General features: G+C 43.9%; 1 protein-coding gene across 2 annotated transcripts; it reads right to left on the bottom strand.

Moving 5' to 3' along the window:
* Positions 1-101: 101 nt before the first annotated feature.
* Positions 102-13,323, bottom strand: PCMTD2 (protein-L-isoaspartate (D-aspartate) O-methyltransferase domain containing 2). Of its 2 annotated transcripts, none has more exons than XM_080558004.1 (7): positions 13,127-13,323; positions 12,160-12,354; positions 9,732-10,064; positions 8,645-8,747; positions 6,691-6,862; positions 6,177-6,300; positions 102-4,672 (listed from the first exon to the last, which is right to left on the bottom strand). In XM_080558004.1, exons 3-7 carry the CDS (start codon positions 10,036-10,038, stop codon positions 4,293-4,295), a joined length of 1,086 nt encoding a protein of 361 aa, XP_080414130.1. In that variant the 5' UTR covers positions 10,039-10,064; positions 12,160-12,354; positions 13,127-13,323; the 3' UTR covers positions 102-4,292. The 2 variants fall into 2 exon arrangements, with proteins under 2 accessions (XP_080414130.1, XP_080414129.1); XM_080558003.1 differs by having other exon boundaries at positions 13,164-13,313.
* Positions 13,324-18,980: the final 5,657 nt, after the last annotated feature.

The following is an 18,980-nucleotide window of genomic DNA, read 5'->3' as shown; positions in this document are numbered from 1 at the left end:
CTTAGGAGCAATCTTCACTTGAAGCATTCCTCTTCTACCCTATCTCCCCTTCATGACAAACGGGATGTTTGTGAGATGTTACAAAACACTAATGATCACAGTTCCCTTTCATTTGCATCAATTCATTTTATTTTCCAACAACATGACAAATTGTTTAAGAAAAAAAAGGAGCGTGCAGGTCTGAAGAAAAAACAAGAGTTAACTCCTAAATGACAAGAACAAAAGTTAATGCTTGCGTCCTGTGCTTCAGCATTTGCAGCCTGTGCTAGAAAGGCTTTTTCCACACTGGAAGAACACAAGGAAGAGTTTTGTTGTTCTTGTTTTGTTGTTGTTCTTTTTTTTTTTGTGTGGGTGTTGCTTTTTCTTTTAAGCACCCTTGTTTTTAACTATCACTTCTGTCCCAGCAAAAAGATTTCATAAGAGTACACCCCCTGAAGAGTTCACTACCTTCCAGGGAACTGCGATGTGTTTTTCAGTAGGAAGTGAACATAAACATTACCTGTCTTGACAAGTTTAATCTACTTGATGTGACACATCCATGGCTTTCCAAAACAGGACAGGATTTTTTCTTCTAGCAAGCATCGTGTGAAGGAATGCATTAACACTGTACTAGGCTCGTTTTATAGCTTGTAGAAAGACATCTATCATACAGACAGACAACAGGAAGAAACAGTCTACAAAGAACTATCACATGGAATAAAGGTGAACAGACATTTAATTGCCAACAGCTGGATTTGCTATTATGAACAGCTTTCTATTACAGCTGAAGCATTATTCTCAATATTACCAGAAGAAAGCTTTGAAACTAGCTCCTAAAAACCTGCATTAATTAAGCACTGAAACAGCATAGGAGATGAAAGGGGAATTGCAGAAATGGCAGTAGTTCAGAATGCATTAAACAAGGTACTGTCGTGTTTGCTTTTGGTGATCTTGTCTCAAAGCAGAGGAACAGACCTGATGACCTCTTGATGTCTCTGTTGTCTACAAGCCTATCAGCTGGGTAAGTGAGCTCTCTTTTCTATTAAAATCAAGATCAGTGCTGTGTACACTGATTCCAAAACACATCTTGCACAAGTCCATTACATACGGATTTGGAAATCATCAGATGGGCAGGTTTCTTTTGATTATATTCTGAGTTCATCTAAAACTATGCACCTGGACCATATTATTAAGTGCTTTTTCTAGTGTTCTAGTGTCTTAACCTTCAATTATGGAAATAAGCACTTATCTACAAAGTATTCTAATCACAACACGATGCAAAGCCATGTTAAGAAGGCTAAAAAGTCTTTACTGAATTTATTGATACAGAAACACTTATTAATGAAAGTTTTTAAATGGTGTAACACTTTTGCATGCCTCAGGCCAATTTAACTTGTTTCTATACACAGATTTTTCAGCTTACACACTAATGATTAAAGCAGTTTGAAGTTCGTTTCTTTTTGCAAGTTTACTGCACTATCAAACCTACAAGGAGTCAGATACAATTGAAGTAGAAACTTCTTAAAACAAAAAGAAACAGTCAAAGCAGATAAAACTCCTAGAGAGCTTACAGGCTATACAAAAACAATTATGCTACAATTACTCTGCTAAAAACGCATACAAAACTACAGTGCAAATGCTTGTGCACAGGGAAAAATGCATTTATGGTTCCCCTTCATTTATACACTATAAGCAATACTACTTCACAATTTTATTACACAGAAAAATTCTACTATAGGTTTGTTTGGATCTGTGGGTTTTTTTTGGACAAGGGGACAATCTGACAACCTAGAACATACATTTCCTGTATATATATTTACTTAACCGTATCCAGGAAAAATAGCAGTATTTTATGCATTTTATAGAAGACTACAAAAATCTAGCAAATGTAATAAAAAGGCAAATCTGGTGAAAAATCTGATAAAATATCTTTTAAAATTGGGGGATGGGGTGTGGTTAAAAAAAATCAAAGAGGGCTAAACAAAAGATTCTTCCTCAGTCAGCTTTAACACTATCTCAGCAAGGTTTACTAGCATGACCTGAACTTTAAAAGTCTCTTTTTAAATTAAGTAACTTCTTCACAACCTCCATGAAAAACTCTGCAATTGATAAACCAAAAGGTAACCTGCTAGCCAAAAGTAAGAAGCCCCCTGTACTTACTATGCAGAGACATGTAAATTGTGCCACAATACAGAAAGGTGCCCACCTGGTAGGACAGCTATTAAGCAGAAATGCCTAACACCCGCAGAGATGATAGTCTTCAGGGAAGCACAAAGAAACTCCATATAGATTCGATTACACCTCCATTTATCACCATATTCAGGATTTTCATCCATGGGAAAAAAATTAATTGTGGTTGCCAGATTTACAAGATGGGTACTTGCAAGTTTGCAGGAAACCATCAGCTCAGTGGCCACATAACTGCCCCATTCCAAATGCACAAACAGAAACCTGAGGGAGCAGGATAGCTTGGGGTACCATTTAGAACAGAGGTGAAGACTTAGGAAACTTGAGGCAAAATACAGCCTACAACTCTTTCGTATCACATGGCCACCAGCCACATGACTCTGATAATATTTTAGAAGACAAAAAAAGCCTATTAAGCGAGGAAGAGTTCTCCAGCTTGGGCTTAGATGTACGAGAGTTATCTGTACATTTTCAAAGCTCCATAGAACTTTGAAACACCATTGTTAAACAAGTTGTGCAACTCGGTACCATTAACTGAACACCCAGTGTATTTTTGGCAGGACAGTCTTCATTCATTCCTCCTCGGAAACTGAGGAGACAGCTTCAAAACAGGTATCAAAGTGACACCACCTTAGGTGCTTTGATGGGCCAACCCTTTTCTTAAACAGCTTTGTTATCTACTGAGGGTTTGTTTTTTACTCCTAGCTTTAGGAGTACTACTCATCAAAGCAACCTTAAAGGTTTCTTTCCAGCCTATGCTGATTTAAGTAGATTTTTCAAACAGGCTGAACCAAGTCAACTTCCCCTTCCAAACACAGTATCTCCTTCCATCAGCATTACAGGAAGAATGGGGAATAAAAATTAAAAGTCTACAGTCTGCAGTTTTGTGGGTGTAAAGTCCTTCCATGCAAGTCTGGTAAAGCATCTATTTCATCGCTGCAGGAATAAAAACTACTGAGACAATCAACCTCCTTCCACCTACTGTATATGGATTAGATGTACACGAGCTGTCTTCTAGCCACCTTGCTATGGCGGGGCACGCAAAGGAACATCTACAAACTGCATCGATTTGGCTTTCTAGGCAGTTTCCATTTACCCTCCGCAAAACTACGCTTGGCTGATTTCCCAGGGCACAAGCCACTCCGCCCAGGCTGGAGCCCTGCACTCCACTCTGTTCAGCCCAGCAGACGCAAGTTCTCACACTTAACTGCAAAATCTACAGGTTCTGCTTTTACAGGCAATAGTCACAAACTCTCCTACGCATCTCCTCTCTACCCTCGTCCCCATTCAGAATTACTCTGTAAAGATTTCCAGAGACTACAGTCACAACCCTGACAACACGAGCATCCTGTCAAAGCTAATCAGCTTCACAACTCCTCACCTGACTCCACGGCTTTAAAAGAAAGCTTCACATCTCATTAAACTGTAATTCACTAAAAGAGGTGTTTCTCATTAATCAAACCAATATTCTGTAAAACATTTCTACCTTTTACTGAAAACTGATATATTGTTTAAAAGCAAAACTGAGACCAACCAAAGGGGAGCTGATGCTTTCCTTCTGCATTCAAAACCTGGATGCCTCAAGAGTAACACCAAATATTCTTTTCTTTCTTATCCGTAAAAGTTGTGCTTTTTCACGTTTCTGGAAGAAAAAGATTTGCTGGGTCAGCTTTTTACTAATAATCTTCAACCTTCATTAAACACACGCCACGGAAAATACATGACAGGTTGAGCGGCAGAGTGCACAGACAGCAAAGGTCTTCAGGGAACTGCTTAAGAATATAACAACATTTAAAAACTGCAATTCGGTAGAGCAGCCGTGAGATTTTTAGAACATCTCTCTGCAGTTAGTTTCAGGGAATTAAATCCTCCTTTCTGTAAGCAGCCAAGCATTTCACCAACTTGCTTCCTAAGGAATCCCTGCTGTAGGATCAAACTATAGCACACAACCAAGAAGAAAGAGGAAACTTAAAAAAAAAGCTATAATGTTTAAGTATACAGCAGCCACATTCCCCAGCTAGCCTACTGCCTTGGGTGGTCACATTAGCAGGCAAGCAAGTGGTATACATTTGTCAAGCCCTAAGTAGTACTTTATTTTCTGCCTACTCCCCACTTTCTAGAACAAGTTACTTTTCCCTGTAATAAAGCAGGTAATATTTCAAGGGATCAGGCAAAGGCAAACTCAAGACCTTTTCCCTCAGAAAGTTTACAGGGGGATCTGGCTTTAGTTCAGAGGGTTTGGTTTCCTCCTCTTCTCGCCTCTCGTCCTCGAGCTCCTCACCGTTGTTATCATCTGATGGGTTGGAGATACGACTAGCGAAGACCTCTTTGTCCAAGAAAACAATAGTTTCCATGCGACGGCGACGCACACGTCTTCGTTTAAATCTTGGGGGGTTCTTCAGCCCATTTCCATTTTTGCTCATTGTTTCTTGATGTATAATTTTTTTAATGGTTCCTCGGATGGCTATGCGAGCCAGATCCTGGAGGCTGCGAACAGCCACTGGGGCTAAAACAGAATGAAAACCATGAACAGATACAGAGAAATTCCCCTCAAGAGCACTCACAGGAAAAGCTGCATTTGCTCAGATTAAATCAGGCCACTTGAATTCCCTGCTGTGATTTCAAAAACAGCTCTATTCAGCTCCTGTCAACTCCGATAAACTGTATTGTAACTTTCCAAACAAAATTTAATTACGCATTTCTCTCATTAACTGGAGAGAAAGAATGGGATGAAAGAAGAGTTGTGTGTTTTGATGTCAAGTCCTCACAATTATTTTAATATACACATCTTAAAGATTATAAGAATGTAGATTTAGGGAGTGATACTGTGACTAGTTAATAACCAATATATTTTCCTACTGTAGATAACTAGAAGTGAAGTCTATTTAACTCTTCCACACAATGACTTTCCTATTGTGAAGTTATTTCAGCTTTGCCAAGTTGTTCTTTTACAAAACGAGTACTATTTATGCTCTTCAAAGACTGCTTCAGACTTGTGGGGTGAAGGCTGGCTGGAAATCTATTGGTAAAAATAACTTTAGAAGCAAACATCAAGTTATTGTATTAAAAAATACTTTCCACATTAACGGCTTGGAAAACTACTGTCTTCTGCGCTTATTTGCTGCCAGTATATAAATGCATAACATAACCCGTGCAGCACAAAGAAAAAAGTAATATACTAATGCATACATCTATATGCTAAAAAAATCAAAACCATCTTCAACTGAAAAGCAAGCATTCCTGTGATCTGGATGAATGAATCAGAAAAAAACAGCATGTAATAAATGCAGGTCTCTCTACAAAGACACCATAAAAAGTATGCTCAAACACATTTTTAGTGGACTTTATGGTACCATACGGACTGCTTACTGAGGTGCTTTTTGTCACACAAAGACACCTTTCCAGAATAAGAACAAAGCCTGACTAATCTCTTTATGAGTATCTTTGTCTTCATGCATTCTTAAGAGGCCTCTCTACAACAAAGTCTTAATCTGAAGATTGAGGCCATTGCATATGACTGCATTTCAAACAACGAACCAGAAATTGCACAATTTACTTCTCTCAAGTGTTCCGGGTTCAGGATTATTCTTAACTGCTAGGCAGTGAGAGCCTTTGGGTAGGGGATGTTTGTTCACAGGTACTGCCCATGTTATTTTCCATCACCATGGCACAGTGCCTGAGAACCGTGACAGTACATGACTCCAGACTGAAATAGATGTCTGAACACGCAAAGACAATGACCAAATATCCCATGAAGCTTCGGTACTATTTCACAACAGATCATTTATATTTAGAATTTTAATTATGCAATTCTGATTCTAGCAGCAGATAGACTCCAAGATAGACTGGGATCCAACACAGGAGTCTTAAAGACTGTTCAAAGAAGGAAGCAGATGGAGTAATTTTTATGGAAAGGATTGATAGTGATGTTAAGAACAAGGAAGCAAGACGCATCTTATGAACAAAGAGCAGACAAAATCTCCCCCATAGCCAAGAACATTTGTACTCACGCAAGTGAACAAGCCTTGATTTTCCTGAATCTGCGTGGTTGGGCTGAATCAAAGGAGCAAACGAAACAGCAAGAATCTTCTTGGTTTCCCAGGCAGAAGGACCAGTACGAGTTATCTTAGTTAACTAAACCAAAACAAGGATGTTATTTTTCTGTGTGTGAACTAATTAGATTTTTTAAACAGAAAAAAACAACTCCTCTACCTGGACAAGCAGTTAAAGTACTAGAAACTGTAATAGTAAAAAATTAGATAGTAAAGAGGATTGCTTTTTTTCCCCCCTCCAGAAAATTCAGAACTCCTGATGGGACTGGCCCCAAGTATCTTTTTCCATTGAATATGCATATGCACAGAATATGTACACTGGCAGTTTAGGTCGCCCAGCTTTCCCACTTCTCTCCCAGTTTTGAACCAAAAGAAGTGGTAAGAAGTGCAAACTGAAGGAATAGCTACTGACTACGCTGAAATCAGAATTAAAAGTAACTGGAAGAAGAACATGAGTAGAAAGGCACTCAACCTTCTCTTCTAGAGGCATGACAAGAATTCCCCCAACTTTCAACAGGTTCTTCATGTAGTCTTCGTGTTCCTTCTGTACTCCAGCACCACAGTAAACACGGTCATACTGAGTACAGTCCGGGGAAATCTCTAAACAATTGCCAGTAACAAATGACGGCTCACAAAATTCAAATCTGAAAGTTAAGAAGATTGTGTATCATACAGGAATATTACAATATATCAAATGAATCACTTTCATGATTCTGGAAAAAATGAGAATGAAGAATACTCAAAAAAATGTTTCATGGCATTTCTCCTCCCAAGCCCTTGTATTCTAGAGATTGCCAGAACAGACCACAGCTGGAAATCCTGAAACCACAAAAACCTTCAGGTGAGAGCTCATAGGTAAAAATATCCAAAGGGTATTGATGCAAGACTTCACACCTGATTTGCATATAACTTCAGAAGTAGCTATTTTCAGTTAGCTAATGCTGACTCAGTTATAATATCTAAAGATAAACATTTGGCCTGCAATTCTAAATGTAGAAGTCTCGAGGACTACTGTACCAGTTGTTTGGCATTTTCAAAACCTTTTATATGGTTTTCAGATGTTCTGGGGAAGCTTGATGCTTCAGAAATATATGTGCTGAAGCCAATGGGAGCTTTGCCATTAGCTTCAAAAGCAGCTTGATTTCATCCTTCATAAGAATTTTTGTCCATTGAATTTCTGATTTAGTTTAGAAGCAAAATGAGTAATTTTATGACACTTCTGTTTTTCTTACACACACTAATCTACATAAGCTTTAAGCTCTACATTTCAGGGCTGACCTTGATAGAAGTTGTACAACATATCCATTTGTCTACCAGCATCTTGAGAGGCACCTCAGTATAGCACCTACTTATTTCCTAGATACTTCCTGAAGCTTTTTGCTTTTGCCAAGCATGTTAGACATTCCTAGCAGCTGGCTAACAGTTCCTACATGAGGTGTTTTAGCAGCATAACAACTCAGCAGCCACTTCTCTCAGCAACGCCGATTTTCCAGTCGTGTTGATTTCTGAATTCAGCTGACTTTTGCTTTTACTTGTCTGGAGAGAAGAGAAAAGCCTCCCTTAAAAACACCTGTTCAAACAATAGCAATGTGACTCTCTGGGGAGGTGGGGACATCAATGTGCAAGCACCTTCCATGCAGAAAAATTTCAGTCGGTTGCCAACATCAGGAAAATACAGCCCTTTCATCAGCAGCTTTCCAGTACTGCAGTAACAGCAATTTCAAAATGGAGTAGTTTAAATTCCAGCATTTAAAGACTAATTTTCTTCCTCCCACAACAAGATGACTTCCAGGTAGCCAGAGATATTTTACTTCCATGTCTGAACAAACTGTGAGACAGATCCAAAAATATGACAGCTACAACTTTCATTGCTGAGGTTGCTTTTGGCAGTGGTTATCTTGCTAGAAAGTTATTACTTTTGACAGCAGCAGAATGGATGTTGTAAGAAAGAACATAAATCAAATCCCAAGCAGCTTTAGTACTAACTTAATCACTATAAAAATACCTTCCTGTTTTAAAATACCATTTTTCTTCTTCTCAGATAAGACACATTAGGTCACCACAAAAATCAGTTCATATTTTTCTGAATAACCATGCATGCTCTCAGATCACAAACGTAACTATTACTGTCATTTGTGGGTTTCAAGTTGTTACCTGCAATTGCATTTTAAAATAAGCAACCCTTTTCAGCTTGTTCTAAGCTCTGCACCATCAGAACTGCTGTTGAAAACACCACAGCAATTTCTGACCACCACCACCCCCCAAACACGCATCAGCTTAGAAGGTCACACACTGAAGCTCAGCAAGCCTAAGGAGCCAGAATCCTCAGATTACCCTGAATCCAGAGCTGCCACATGGGAGCAAGAACTGCCACGACTACAGCCAAGCACACAAAACAAAACTGAACAGGCATTCAACGTTCTTACTTGTCAAAGCTGTCGCTTGTTTTGATGAAGAAGTCCAATTTCTGCTTTGCATATTCAATCACATCGGAATGGAGCTCCACGCCATGGTTAACACCAAAAGGACCTGAAAAATTTCGAAGAAACAGGCAACAGGTAATGCAACAGGCAACACCACAAAATCCAGCAGAACTGAACACAGCATTGGTTACTTCCTGTATCAGATTACTCCTTGAGTGCCAGTCAGTGCTTGTGTAGGGCCAGATGTTTTACTACTACAATGGGAAGTGCAACCCTACACTCGCAGCTCCTGTCAGCAAATAAAGGTGTTTTGCAACAATTTGAATCATTTGGTCTTAACTATGCAGGAAATTCCTCTGTAGGACGAGAACACCAATAGTGAAGAAATACTATTATTGTAAAACTGACCACCTGGAAGAAACCTTCAAGTGTAGAATAGCCTGCATGTTTTAATAAAGCCCTCAGAAATATATTATTTTATACCTCCTTATTGATATACTAAAAATCAATACATCCAAGGAAACAGGAAGAGTGACCACAAATTATACCTCAATTAACAACAAAAATAAATTGGAAAAAACAGATGTTATTTATCAACTCATGCTTTTTATTCAGAACTGACTCGATCACTTCAAAAATACTCCAGAAATACTTCAGGGCAAGCTGCAATTACAAAATTGTTCTTTGATGCTTCGTACCTACTGTAGATGCAGTCACAAAGCCAGTTCTGATGCACTAACTGCTCTTCCACAAGCTGTTCCCACCTATATGTTGATAAGAACCAAAATTGGATCTCAGTTAACTGGCAACAAACCCAAGTTTGTGCCCAGTCCTGCGGGAATCTACTAAAGCCACCCGTGTAACTTCACTGCTGCCTGCTCCAACTTGCCACAAAAATCTGGACACCATCCAGTTCCAGAAAGAAGGCTGCAAGAATCCTGATGAATTGGCCAGCTGGATTAGTGCACTGTTCACTTTACTAACATTTTGTTTCATTACTTGAAGAATGCTTCCCTCTTAAAAAAAAATCAAAAAAAGTTTTGAAATTAGAACTAATGAAAGTAGTTAACATGATTGAAAAGGTATTTACCCAAGATGAGTCCAACCATAGAACTCAGATAGCCAGTGCCACTGCCAAGATTCAAAAACGACAGCCCAGGTTGCAGATCCAAAGCTTCCATCACCTCAGAGTAAATGCAGGGTGCTGAAAGATGAATATTTCCATGCTTCCATGCCAAGTCCTTGTAGGCATTGTCTTTGAACTCTTCCAGGTAGTAGTCTGCTCGATCAATGGCACGGAATGCCTGCTCTACCAGTTCTGTCCGGATATATTGTGCCTCCTTCAGGTTATCAATTAACTCATCATTGTCTTCTCCTGCACTCACTGCACCTCCCATCTTCAAGTTTTCTGTAAACACTAGAACTAAACAAGAAAAAGGAAAGGTGAGGTATAGAGCATGCATTTGAATGCTAAGTTATGCTGCTGCATATGAAGTCCTTTGAGAGAGACCTTTAGGTACATGAAGGACAAGAAGCAGCAGAAAAACATTACCAGCACCACCCTGCCCTGTCAAACAGCAAAGAACAAAATGCAGCAGATCTGGCATCTAGTACCTGACACTAGCAGGGAAAATCATAACAGACAATTCAGATGTGCAACGCCTGTCTTAAAACAACAGCAACACGTTACGAGCGTGTCAGCTGTTCCACTGAACCCTTTTACATAACAGATTATTCTAGCTGTTATGCTTATAGGTCATTCTTCGTTGCAAATCCGAGCAGTAACGCAAGTCTGGCTTCCCTGCCAGAGCTCTTGCCACATGCAGACTTTTATTTTCAAGAGTGTCAAGGGGAAATCATGAGACAAGCAGGGAGAACTGGAAAATCTCAAGTTGCACATTCAAAGAAAACATCAGGATTTGGGGCTCATGGAGGTTAAAAACCTCTGGCCTAGACATAAGCACAAGCTTCCTCTCTTCAGCAAACGTACTTCCACACAGCTCATCTTTAGAGCTGGCACCATCGTCATCAGTAAAGGACAATGACAGGGACAGCAACTGCAGAGAGAAGTTCCACTGAAGCCAGTGGAACTTTTTAGGTTCTCCTAACTCCTAGATGAGCTAGCCCCCAATCTGAAAACACTTCAGTGACACAGATTTAAGAAGTACAAACACTTCTGATTTTCCTGTCATCTCCAGCGTCAAATTCAGACCCCGTGATGTGGGGGAAAAAAAAGCAAGCACCCTCCTTGCCTGTGCAGAATACTAAGTAGAGATATATGCTTCATGCAGTACAGTATCTGCAGGTTTTAAAGAAGAAAATATACAGGGAGAAGAACACAAAAGAACTTATTACTCTGAATTCTTCTAGCTTTCCTTCCCCTGACCCCACCTACAAAAAAATCCCTTTTCAGAAAGCACCACCGTTTTTTTTTTTTAAATGCATTTATTTACAATGCCTTTCGTAGCTCACAATAATAACCACAGAAGCAGCAGCTTTAGAATTCATTCCTGGGATCAGAAGATCTGCCTACAGCTAAATTGTTGGGGCTTATTTGTTACATTCAGCAGAGAGCAAATGGTACACTTTCATTTTCAGAGGAAACAAAAGAACCCTGCAGGAATCTAAGAAAGTTTCACTGTTACTCAAATAACATACCATCCTGACTACCTGCTGTTGAGACACACAAAACAACATACTTCGACAGGGAACTCAAGCCAGTTTTTAATACATTCTTGTCTCAAACATATCAATCCAGTTTTAGACTATTAATACAACTTTAAAAAAAAAAAAGCCTCCCTTTGCTTCTCTGTCGTAACTCCTTCAGTTTCTCTACAGAAAACTACTGTGCTGTATTACTTCACAGTGGAAACACCACAGATTTAAGGCTTAGGTGGGTTCATCAGCCAATTCAATTTTTTTCCCCTCTTATATACAAATCATCACACTGCAACTGTACACTGAGGACTGCTTTTGTCTTTAATACACTCCCTCTAACACTGCATTAAAATACTCTCTTCCCTGAAGGTGTTAATTCCCTTGACCTTTCGTACGTTTAGTTCCTACACTTGCTTCTTTTTTCCACTTAAGCTCTTCTTGCAATTAAAATCCGTGTTTTCAGATTTAAAGCATAAATCCACAGTCTTTAACGGCGTTCCACTTCGGATGCCAATCAAATTCCTCCCAGTGTATGCAATCCCCACTGGGACAACTGGTCCGACCTGGTTTTAGCTCAGCTTTGTGATCAACAACCGTTCTTCCACGTTCTACAAGTAGCAGACATTTTCTAATGGGATCAAGGAATATCCAAGCTGTAACAGGTGTCAGTTATTTCTGAATTTACTACTTTTACTGAACACTAGTTGCCTTCCAATAAAATGAATGTTTTATAAGCAGAACACAGAACTGCCTCACTCAAATTCCTCCTCAAGTAATTCCATGTTTTCGTTTAATTGTGTTGCCTCCTTCTAATTAGGAGAGAGCACACAGACTTGGAGCAGGATTTACTTGTAACAAACCTTTTAAAACGAGATCCTCTCCATCCACACTTCGCACAGTTGCACTTTTCACACTCCTCGGGCCGAACGCTGAATTCCACAGCTCTGAGCAGGCACGAAGCTCCCGTGCAGATATGATGATCACAGTACAGGTACCGAATCAAGCCGCCTTCCAGCGCTGAAGCATCCCTTCAGTTGCCTGTTGCCATCTTCCTCCTTAAAAACAAACAAACGAGGCTGACATGAGTGCCTGCATTCAGACGCCTGAAACAGAACAATGAAATTAAAGCGGTTTGTTACAAAGCAGGGAGCAGCAGATGCGCCGCAGCAGCCCCAGAACAATGCACAAGGCCCACCAGCACAACTCCTCACCCCGGCAGAGCCCCAGGGCGGCCCAAAGAACCCCACAGCCCAAATTAAGAAACTCCCCCCACCAAATTAACCCGCCACCCAATTAAGAACTCCTCCCCCCAAATTACGAACCCCCACCAAATCAAGACCCCACCCCAAATTAACCCCCCACCCAATTAGGAACCCCTCATCCCAAATTACAACCCCCCGTCCCAAATTAAGACTCCCCCCCCACCAAATTAACCCCACACCAAAATACGAACTATCCAAATTAAGACCCCCCCCACTCCAAATTATAAACCCCCACCCCAAACTACGACCCTCCCATCCCAAATTACGAATCCTCACACCAAATTATGACCCCCTACCCCAAATGATGACACCCCCACCCCAAATTAAGACCCCTCTCCCCAAACTAAGACCCCCCCCTCCAAATTAAGACTCCCCCTCCAAATTTAGACCACCCCACCCCAAATTAAGACCTCCCATCCCAAATTATGAACCCTCACACCAGATTATGACCCCCCCCACACCCCAAGTGATGACACCCCCCAAATTACGACCCCCCCCACCCCAAATTACGACCCCCCCACACTCCAAATTAAGACCCTTCCAACCCAAATTACGACCCCCTCACCCCAAATATACGACCCCCCTCCCCATCGTCCCCCGACCTCCACAGGCGCAGGCTGTGAGAACCGAACCGGGCCGAGCTGAGGCCGGGACGCCCCCGAACCCCCCCTCCGGGCTTTGACCCCGCCGGGCCCCCCCCGGCCCCGCCGCTGTAAACAGAGCCCAGCTGAGCGCCGGCCGCGCACTGCGCACGCGCGGCCCGCCCCACCGGCCTGGGGAGGGGGGCGTGGGGCGTACCACTGCGAGCCGGAGGGGGAGCGGGGCTGCCGGGGCTGTGCCATGGGGGAGAGGCGCGGGGGGAGGGCTGTACCACTGCGGGGCGGGGGGGGGGGGTTGTTGTAATGCGACCTGGGTGTGGGCGGGGTCAGTGTATGGGGACCGGGGATGGGGTTTGTGTAGGGACCCGTGTATGGGGCCTGTGTATGGGACTCACATATAGGTCCTGTGTATGCAACCCGTATATGGGGACTGTATATGGGACCCACATATGGGACCAGTGTATAGAACCAATATATGGGGTCTGTGTATGGGATCTGTGTAGGGACCCGCGTATGGGACCTGTGTATGGGACCCGTGTATAGGATCAATGTACAGGGTCTGTGTATGGGGGTCTGTGTAGGGACCCGTGTATGGGACCTGTGTATAGGACCCATGTATAGAACCAATATATGGGGTCTGTGTGTGGGGGTCTGTGTAGGGACCCGTGTATGGGACCTGTGTATAGGACCCATGTATAGAACCAATATATGGGGTCTGTGTGTGGGATCTATGTAGGGACCCGCATATGGGACCTGTGTATGGGACCCCTGTATAGGACCAATGTATGGGGTCTGTGTATGGGGCCTCCATATGGGACCTGTATATAGGACCAATGTATGGGGTCTGTGTATGGGATCTGTATAGGGAACCGTGTATGGGACCTGTGTAGGGACCCCTATATGCGGCCTGTGTATGGGACCCACGTATGGGACCTGTACATGGGACTGGTTGAGGCTGACACATGAGGTCTGTGTATGATCATATGCACGAACAGGGCCTGCATGTGGGGCCTACACACAGGCCCTACAGACCTGACCTAGCCTCAAACCAAGCCAGGAGAGCAGCCCTACAGGTCATGCACAGTTAAATATGGACCAGGCCCAAGTACAAACTGGGCCTGAGCACAGGCTGAGCCTCCAGCCAGGGCTGCAGGACGGAGCAGAGCTACAGGCCGGGGCTCAGTGCCAGTGGGGCCAGCAGAGCGGGGATGATTCCACGGTTCTATGATACCGGCCAGGCCTAAAGGCAGACCAGGCCTAAAGAGAGACTGTGCCAACAGCCTGCACCCACAGATCTGGCCTAAATATGGACCGGGTCTAAATACAGCCCCGTGCCCATGTCCCCATCCCATTGTGGCTGCCTTCCCCCCGATCCCATACCCTGTACCCTGCCCTAATCTTGGGCTCAGCTTCTTTTCCACGCCCGCCCTTTGAGCTCAGCACCCAGCTCTCCCAGTTCTCCCAGTCCTCGCGCCCTGCCAGGCGCCTCCGCAGCGCACCCCGCTGCGACGGGGCCTTGTCCCCGCTCCTGCTGGGACCGGGGCTCCCTGGGGTGCGGATGCGCTCCCTAGGGTGCGGGAGCAGTGGGAGCGGCGGTGCTGGGGAGATGCCAGTCTCCGGCTGGCACACGCAGTCCTCGCGCCGTAGCTGAGCCTCCCACGTGAAGCATGGCCAACACCAGATGTTCTGCTATCATTAGTCAGGCTTGGAAAAAAAAAATAAATATGGGAACATGGAAAAAGCATTACTCTGGGGGCTAATTGATATTCTGCATTTTGAGCCTATGAAGGATTGGATTGCTAGGATTGCTAGGACTTTTTATTATTACTTTGTTTTCAGCACCCATAAATATGAAAAAGAAATTCGCTGAGAAGTAAATAAGTGAGATGCTTATTAACCTGGCTCTAGGGGTTGGGGATTGAAGGAAACATGGAGGGTTATCGCAAGACTGCCCCGATATCCGACTCACCATTTGTGCAGCAGGGAGATCCTGTCCCTTCACATTATCTGCCTGAGCATTAGACACACAATTTGAATTATACCCAACCATGTAGGCTCCTTCTCTGGTTGTAACCAACCTAGCAGGGTCTGACAAAACATAGGGGAAAGGTGATTTCTCTCACCCATCTCAGGGTAAGAGAAATTATCCTCTAACAGTGTGTCTCTTCATCCGTAAGTGACCCACACGATGTCAGCTGAGGCTGTGGGATCTGTCTGACCTCCGTGGCTGCAGATCAGACAAAATTGTCTGGACTAGCCTTAGATCGGGGACTTGGTACTGTGTATGGCTGCGAAATGAGACGGAATAACCACATCTAGACAAGAGGCTTCTTGATTTGTCTGAAGATGATTTGTGGGGAAAAAAAAAAAAAAAAGCTGTCCTTCCAGACACAACAAACCTGCAGCGGGGGAAAAAAAAAAAGAAATAGCCTGGCAAATTGGACTCAAATAGGAGAAAGTGAATCAGCATCCAAGTTGTATTTATGCGTTAAGGTGATTATCTCAGCTCCCTTCATTAACATGATAACAGCAGACTCCGTGCAAACAGGCACGGGGTAATACTGTAGATGTCTGCACTTTCATTTTGCAGAAGACAGCTGCCTGGGAGAATGGGATTATTTGTGGAGAGCGAGCACTGAACTCCTCCTTGCTGATTCAACCAAAACAGGACATGTTGATTGTGCTTGCCTCGTCTTGTTTAATAAGAAAAGCACCCGAGCATAATGGCAACACGGTTGAAATCTGCAAACACAGAACAGACAAACTCCTTACACGTATGATTCCCGGCCTTCCATTCAGCATCTGCTCCCCTTCCCAGCAGAGCTGCTTGAAAAAATAGTTAAAATAAAAGCTGGGTAAAAATTTCCCAGTGATGTGATGTGACGTGAGAGCGGCAGAGGTGATGGGGGGCACTGCTGCACCTCCCAGCAAACTGTTACTGAGCGAGGGAGAGAGATTCGGCGGCAGCACCCCTTCTGGCAGCAAGACCCCAAGAAGACCAGAAAGAGCTCGAGGAGTTTTTTTAGAGATTCCCAAATATGCTGCACCTCCCAGGTGTATTTGTGATTCCTTACAGCCTTTCGCTTCCAGGATTTGTGAGATGCGGCCCGTCTGTTTCCAGAGAATTACAGGAGTGAGCCAGGAGAAGCGCCAGGGAAGACGCACGCCACGAGTGCCTCCCCACCCGGTTGCCTGCACCCCAAATGTGTCCGAGGACACAGCCTCGGGGAGGGGCCGGCTAAAGGAAGATGAGCACCCCCAAGGGACGGGTTATTTTCTGCAGCTCTAACTCAGAAGAGTGTCTGCGGTACCTGGCCCGAGTCACAACGTAGGAGGGATGAGTAACAGAAGAGTAAGGCAGAGCCGCGACCCCACGGGCACGCTTTTGCTGCCGCATGGCTTCCCCCCCCAGCTTTCCCCTTGGCACCTGCTTGTTCTGCTCCCCTGTGAGCTTTTTCCCCCCCTGGGTTCTTTGAACACGTACTTCTCCACTTATGTGGGGAATTTGGATTATTGCAAAAATCCCCACATTTAGGAAAACAGAAGGGTTGGGTTGGGACCCCAGGGACCCAGCGCCTCCGGCAGCCGCACCGGCAGATGGCCCCAGCAGCACGGCCGCTGCTGCGGGGCTCAGCGCTTGCCCCTCGGCGTCCCCCCCAGCTCCAAGGCTCACCAGCAAGGATCAGGTCTGCAGCCTTCGTTAGCTGAGATCCCTAATTGCTGAGAGCAAGCAGTTTTCATGAGGGCGAGCTGATAGCTTCTTCTTGCTTCCCCTGTATTGATTTCCCTGCTTTACCCTGTTTCCTCCTTCCTTTTTAAAACAAATTTCTTTTATAAATACTTCTAAAACACCAGCCAGCGTGAATTAACTTTCTGAATTCCACCGTGGGGACGGTCAGTGAAAATGGGGTGGTTTTATTCATTTGAAAGAGCAAATAGTAACAATTAATTTTCGCGCCCGGCCGGGGGCCAGCAGGCTGAGCTGCTGAGCTCCGCCTGACCTGCAGCCTTGCAGTGCAGCTGGCTAAGTCAACACAGCAATTTGTGGGTGACAGGATGGCTCGCGTAAATTAAGAGCTGGAGGAGCATTAAATTATAGGGTTATATCTTCACCGTTTCCTTTTTTTTTTTTTTTTAGATTGTGCAAAATATGCCTGTTGCCTTTTCTAGTCACCTTGGCACTACACCACGGTCAGAAGCTTGTGCATATAAACACATATGCATACATGTGAATACATGCAGGTACGTGTGCATTTACACAAGTATTACTACAAAGAGACTGGCAGCAGATCACCTGAAATCCTCCTGCCCATGCAGAGGGTATACGCGTGTCTGCGTCTCCTAAAGCTTTCCTCTTGTCTCACTTATCGAAGGGCTCTGTGAGTAATTGCTGCACGAAGAGGAAGCACATCTGTCTTGATTTCCACCGTATTGCCCCGTGCATAACCACTGCCACCTGGAAAAAAAGGCCCCATAAAGACCTGGATTCATCTCACTTAGCTGAGACGTCGGAGCTGAAAGGAGGGCAGCTGCTATGAAGTCCTGCGTGGCCGAAGGCACGGAGGCAGCCAGCAGACGGAGCAGTCTCCAGGCTGCACCACCTGCTCTGGGGATGAGAAAGAGTTACCGACAGTCCCTGCAGCTGGGGACATAGAGCAGCAAGGTGCTTGAGCTCTTCTTGATATTGATGTCAGACCCCACCAGCCACAACTTTTCTCCATCTCTCTTAAAGACCACGGGGGCTGGCTGCCCAGCCAGCAGGCCTTCCCCAAATTCCCTTCCTCCAGCAATAGGAGAGCATCTTCACATTTCCGATGGGAATATATTCCTGGCCAAGGTGCACTTTATTTGATCTCCCACCAGCATTATCCTCTATCTTAAATCATTCCCCTTCCTCCCACCCTGAGTGTATTTATGAGGAGTAATCATATCCCCTCTTAACCTTTGTTTTTCTAGGCTAAACAAGCCGAGCTCTTTTAATCTCCTCTCCAAAGATAGGTTCTCCATTCTGCTAATCACCCCGCCAGTCCTTCCTGCACCTGTTCAAGGGTAAATTCATCCTTTGTTTTCCCAAAGACAGGTCCCAGAACTACCCACAATATCCCGCACAAGGTCTTACTGCACCGCCTACGCTGGTACTAATACCTGGCTGCGTCTTCTAACAAATAGTATGAAAGTTGCACGAGTCCTTTTGCACAGCAAATGGAAAATAGTTACAAATCCATAAACCCATAGCCGTAACACAATCGTACTCAAGGAGATTGCTGTTTCACTTGGAAGAGCATTGTGCTCCTTTACAATTGTGGGTCCCGGTGCTCAGCAATCAATCAGTATTTTTCTGTTTTCACTGGGTGAGCATCATTCTCGTCTTGCCTTTCACTCAGCCTTTTGCTCCAGCAAAACTCTCTTTGCAGTCACGGGCGAGGGTTTGAACTGCGAAGACGCAGAGTCAAATGATGAAAACCATTTTGCATTCATCTCTTCTCTTTTCAAAACGATTTTCCAGTTTTACTTGGGGCTTAATTAAATTTCTCTGACCCAGGCGGGGAGTTCAGCCTTTCTAGATTAGTGCTCTTTTAGGTGGCTCTGATAAGAATTTAGCATCAACAATTGAGCTAACAAGCCCCAGCGACCAGTTTGGAGCAGGGGACTAATTCTATTAACACTTTGCAGTGTCAGGGCTCCACTTTGAGCTGGAAGCCGAGAGAAGGGATGGGGAGCAAATGCAACATTTGGCAACCAAATCCCTGAGATTCAGCCTCTTTGTGGGCAGAGCTCATCTGGAAACTATTTTAGCTGACAACATCAGAATTTCACCTG

The sequence above is a fragment of the Anser brachyrhynchus genome (genome assembly GCF_964034855.1).
Source record: "Anser brachyrhynchus genome assembly, chromosome: 16".
NCBI lineage: Eukaryota > Metazoa > Chordata > Aves > Anseriformes > Anatidae > Anser > Anser brachyrhynchus.
Note: the sequence above shows the minus strand (reverse complement) of the source record. Positions and strands in the feature narration are given on the sequence as shown.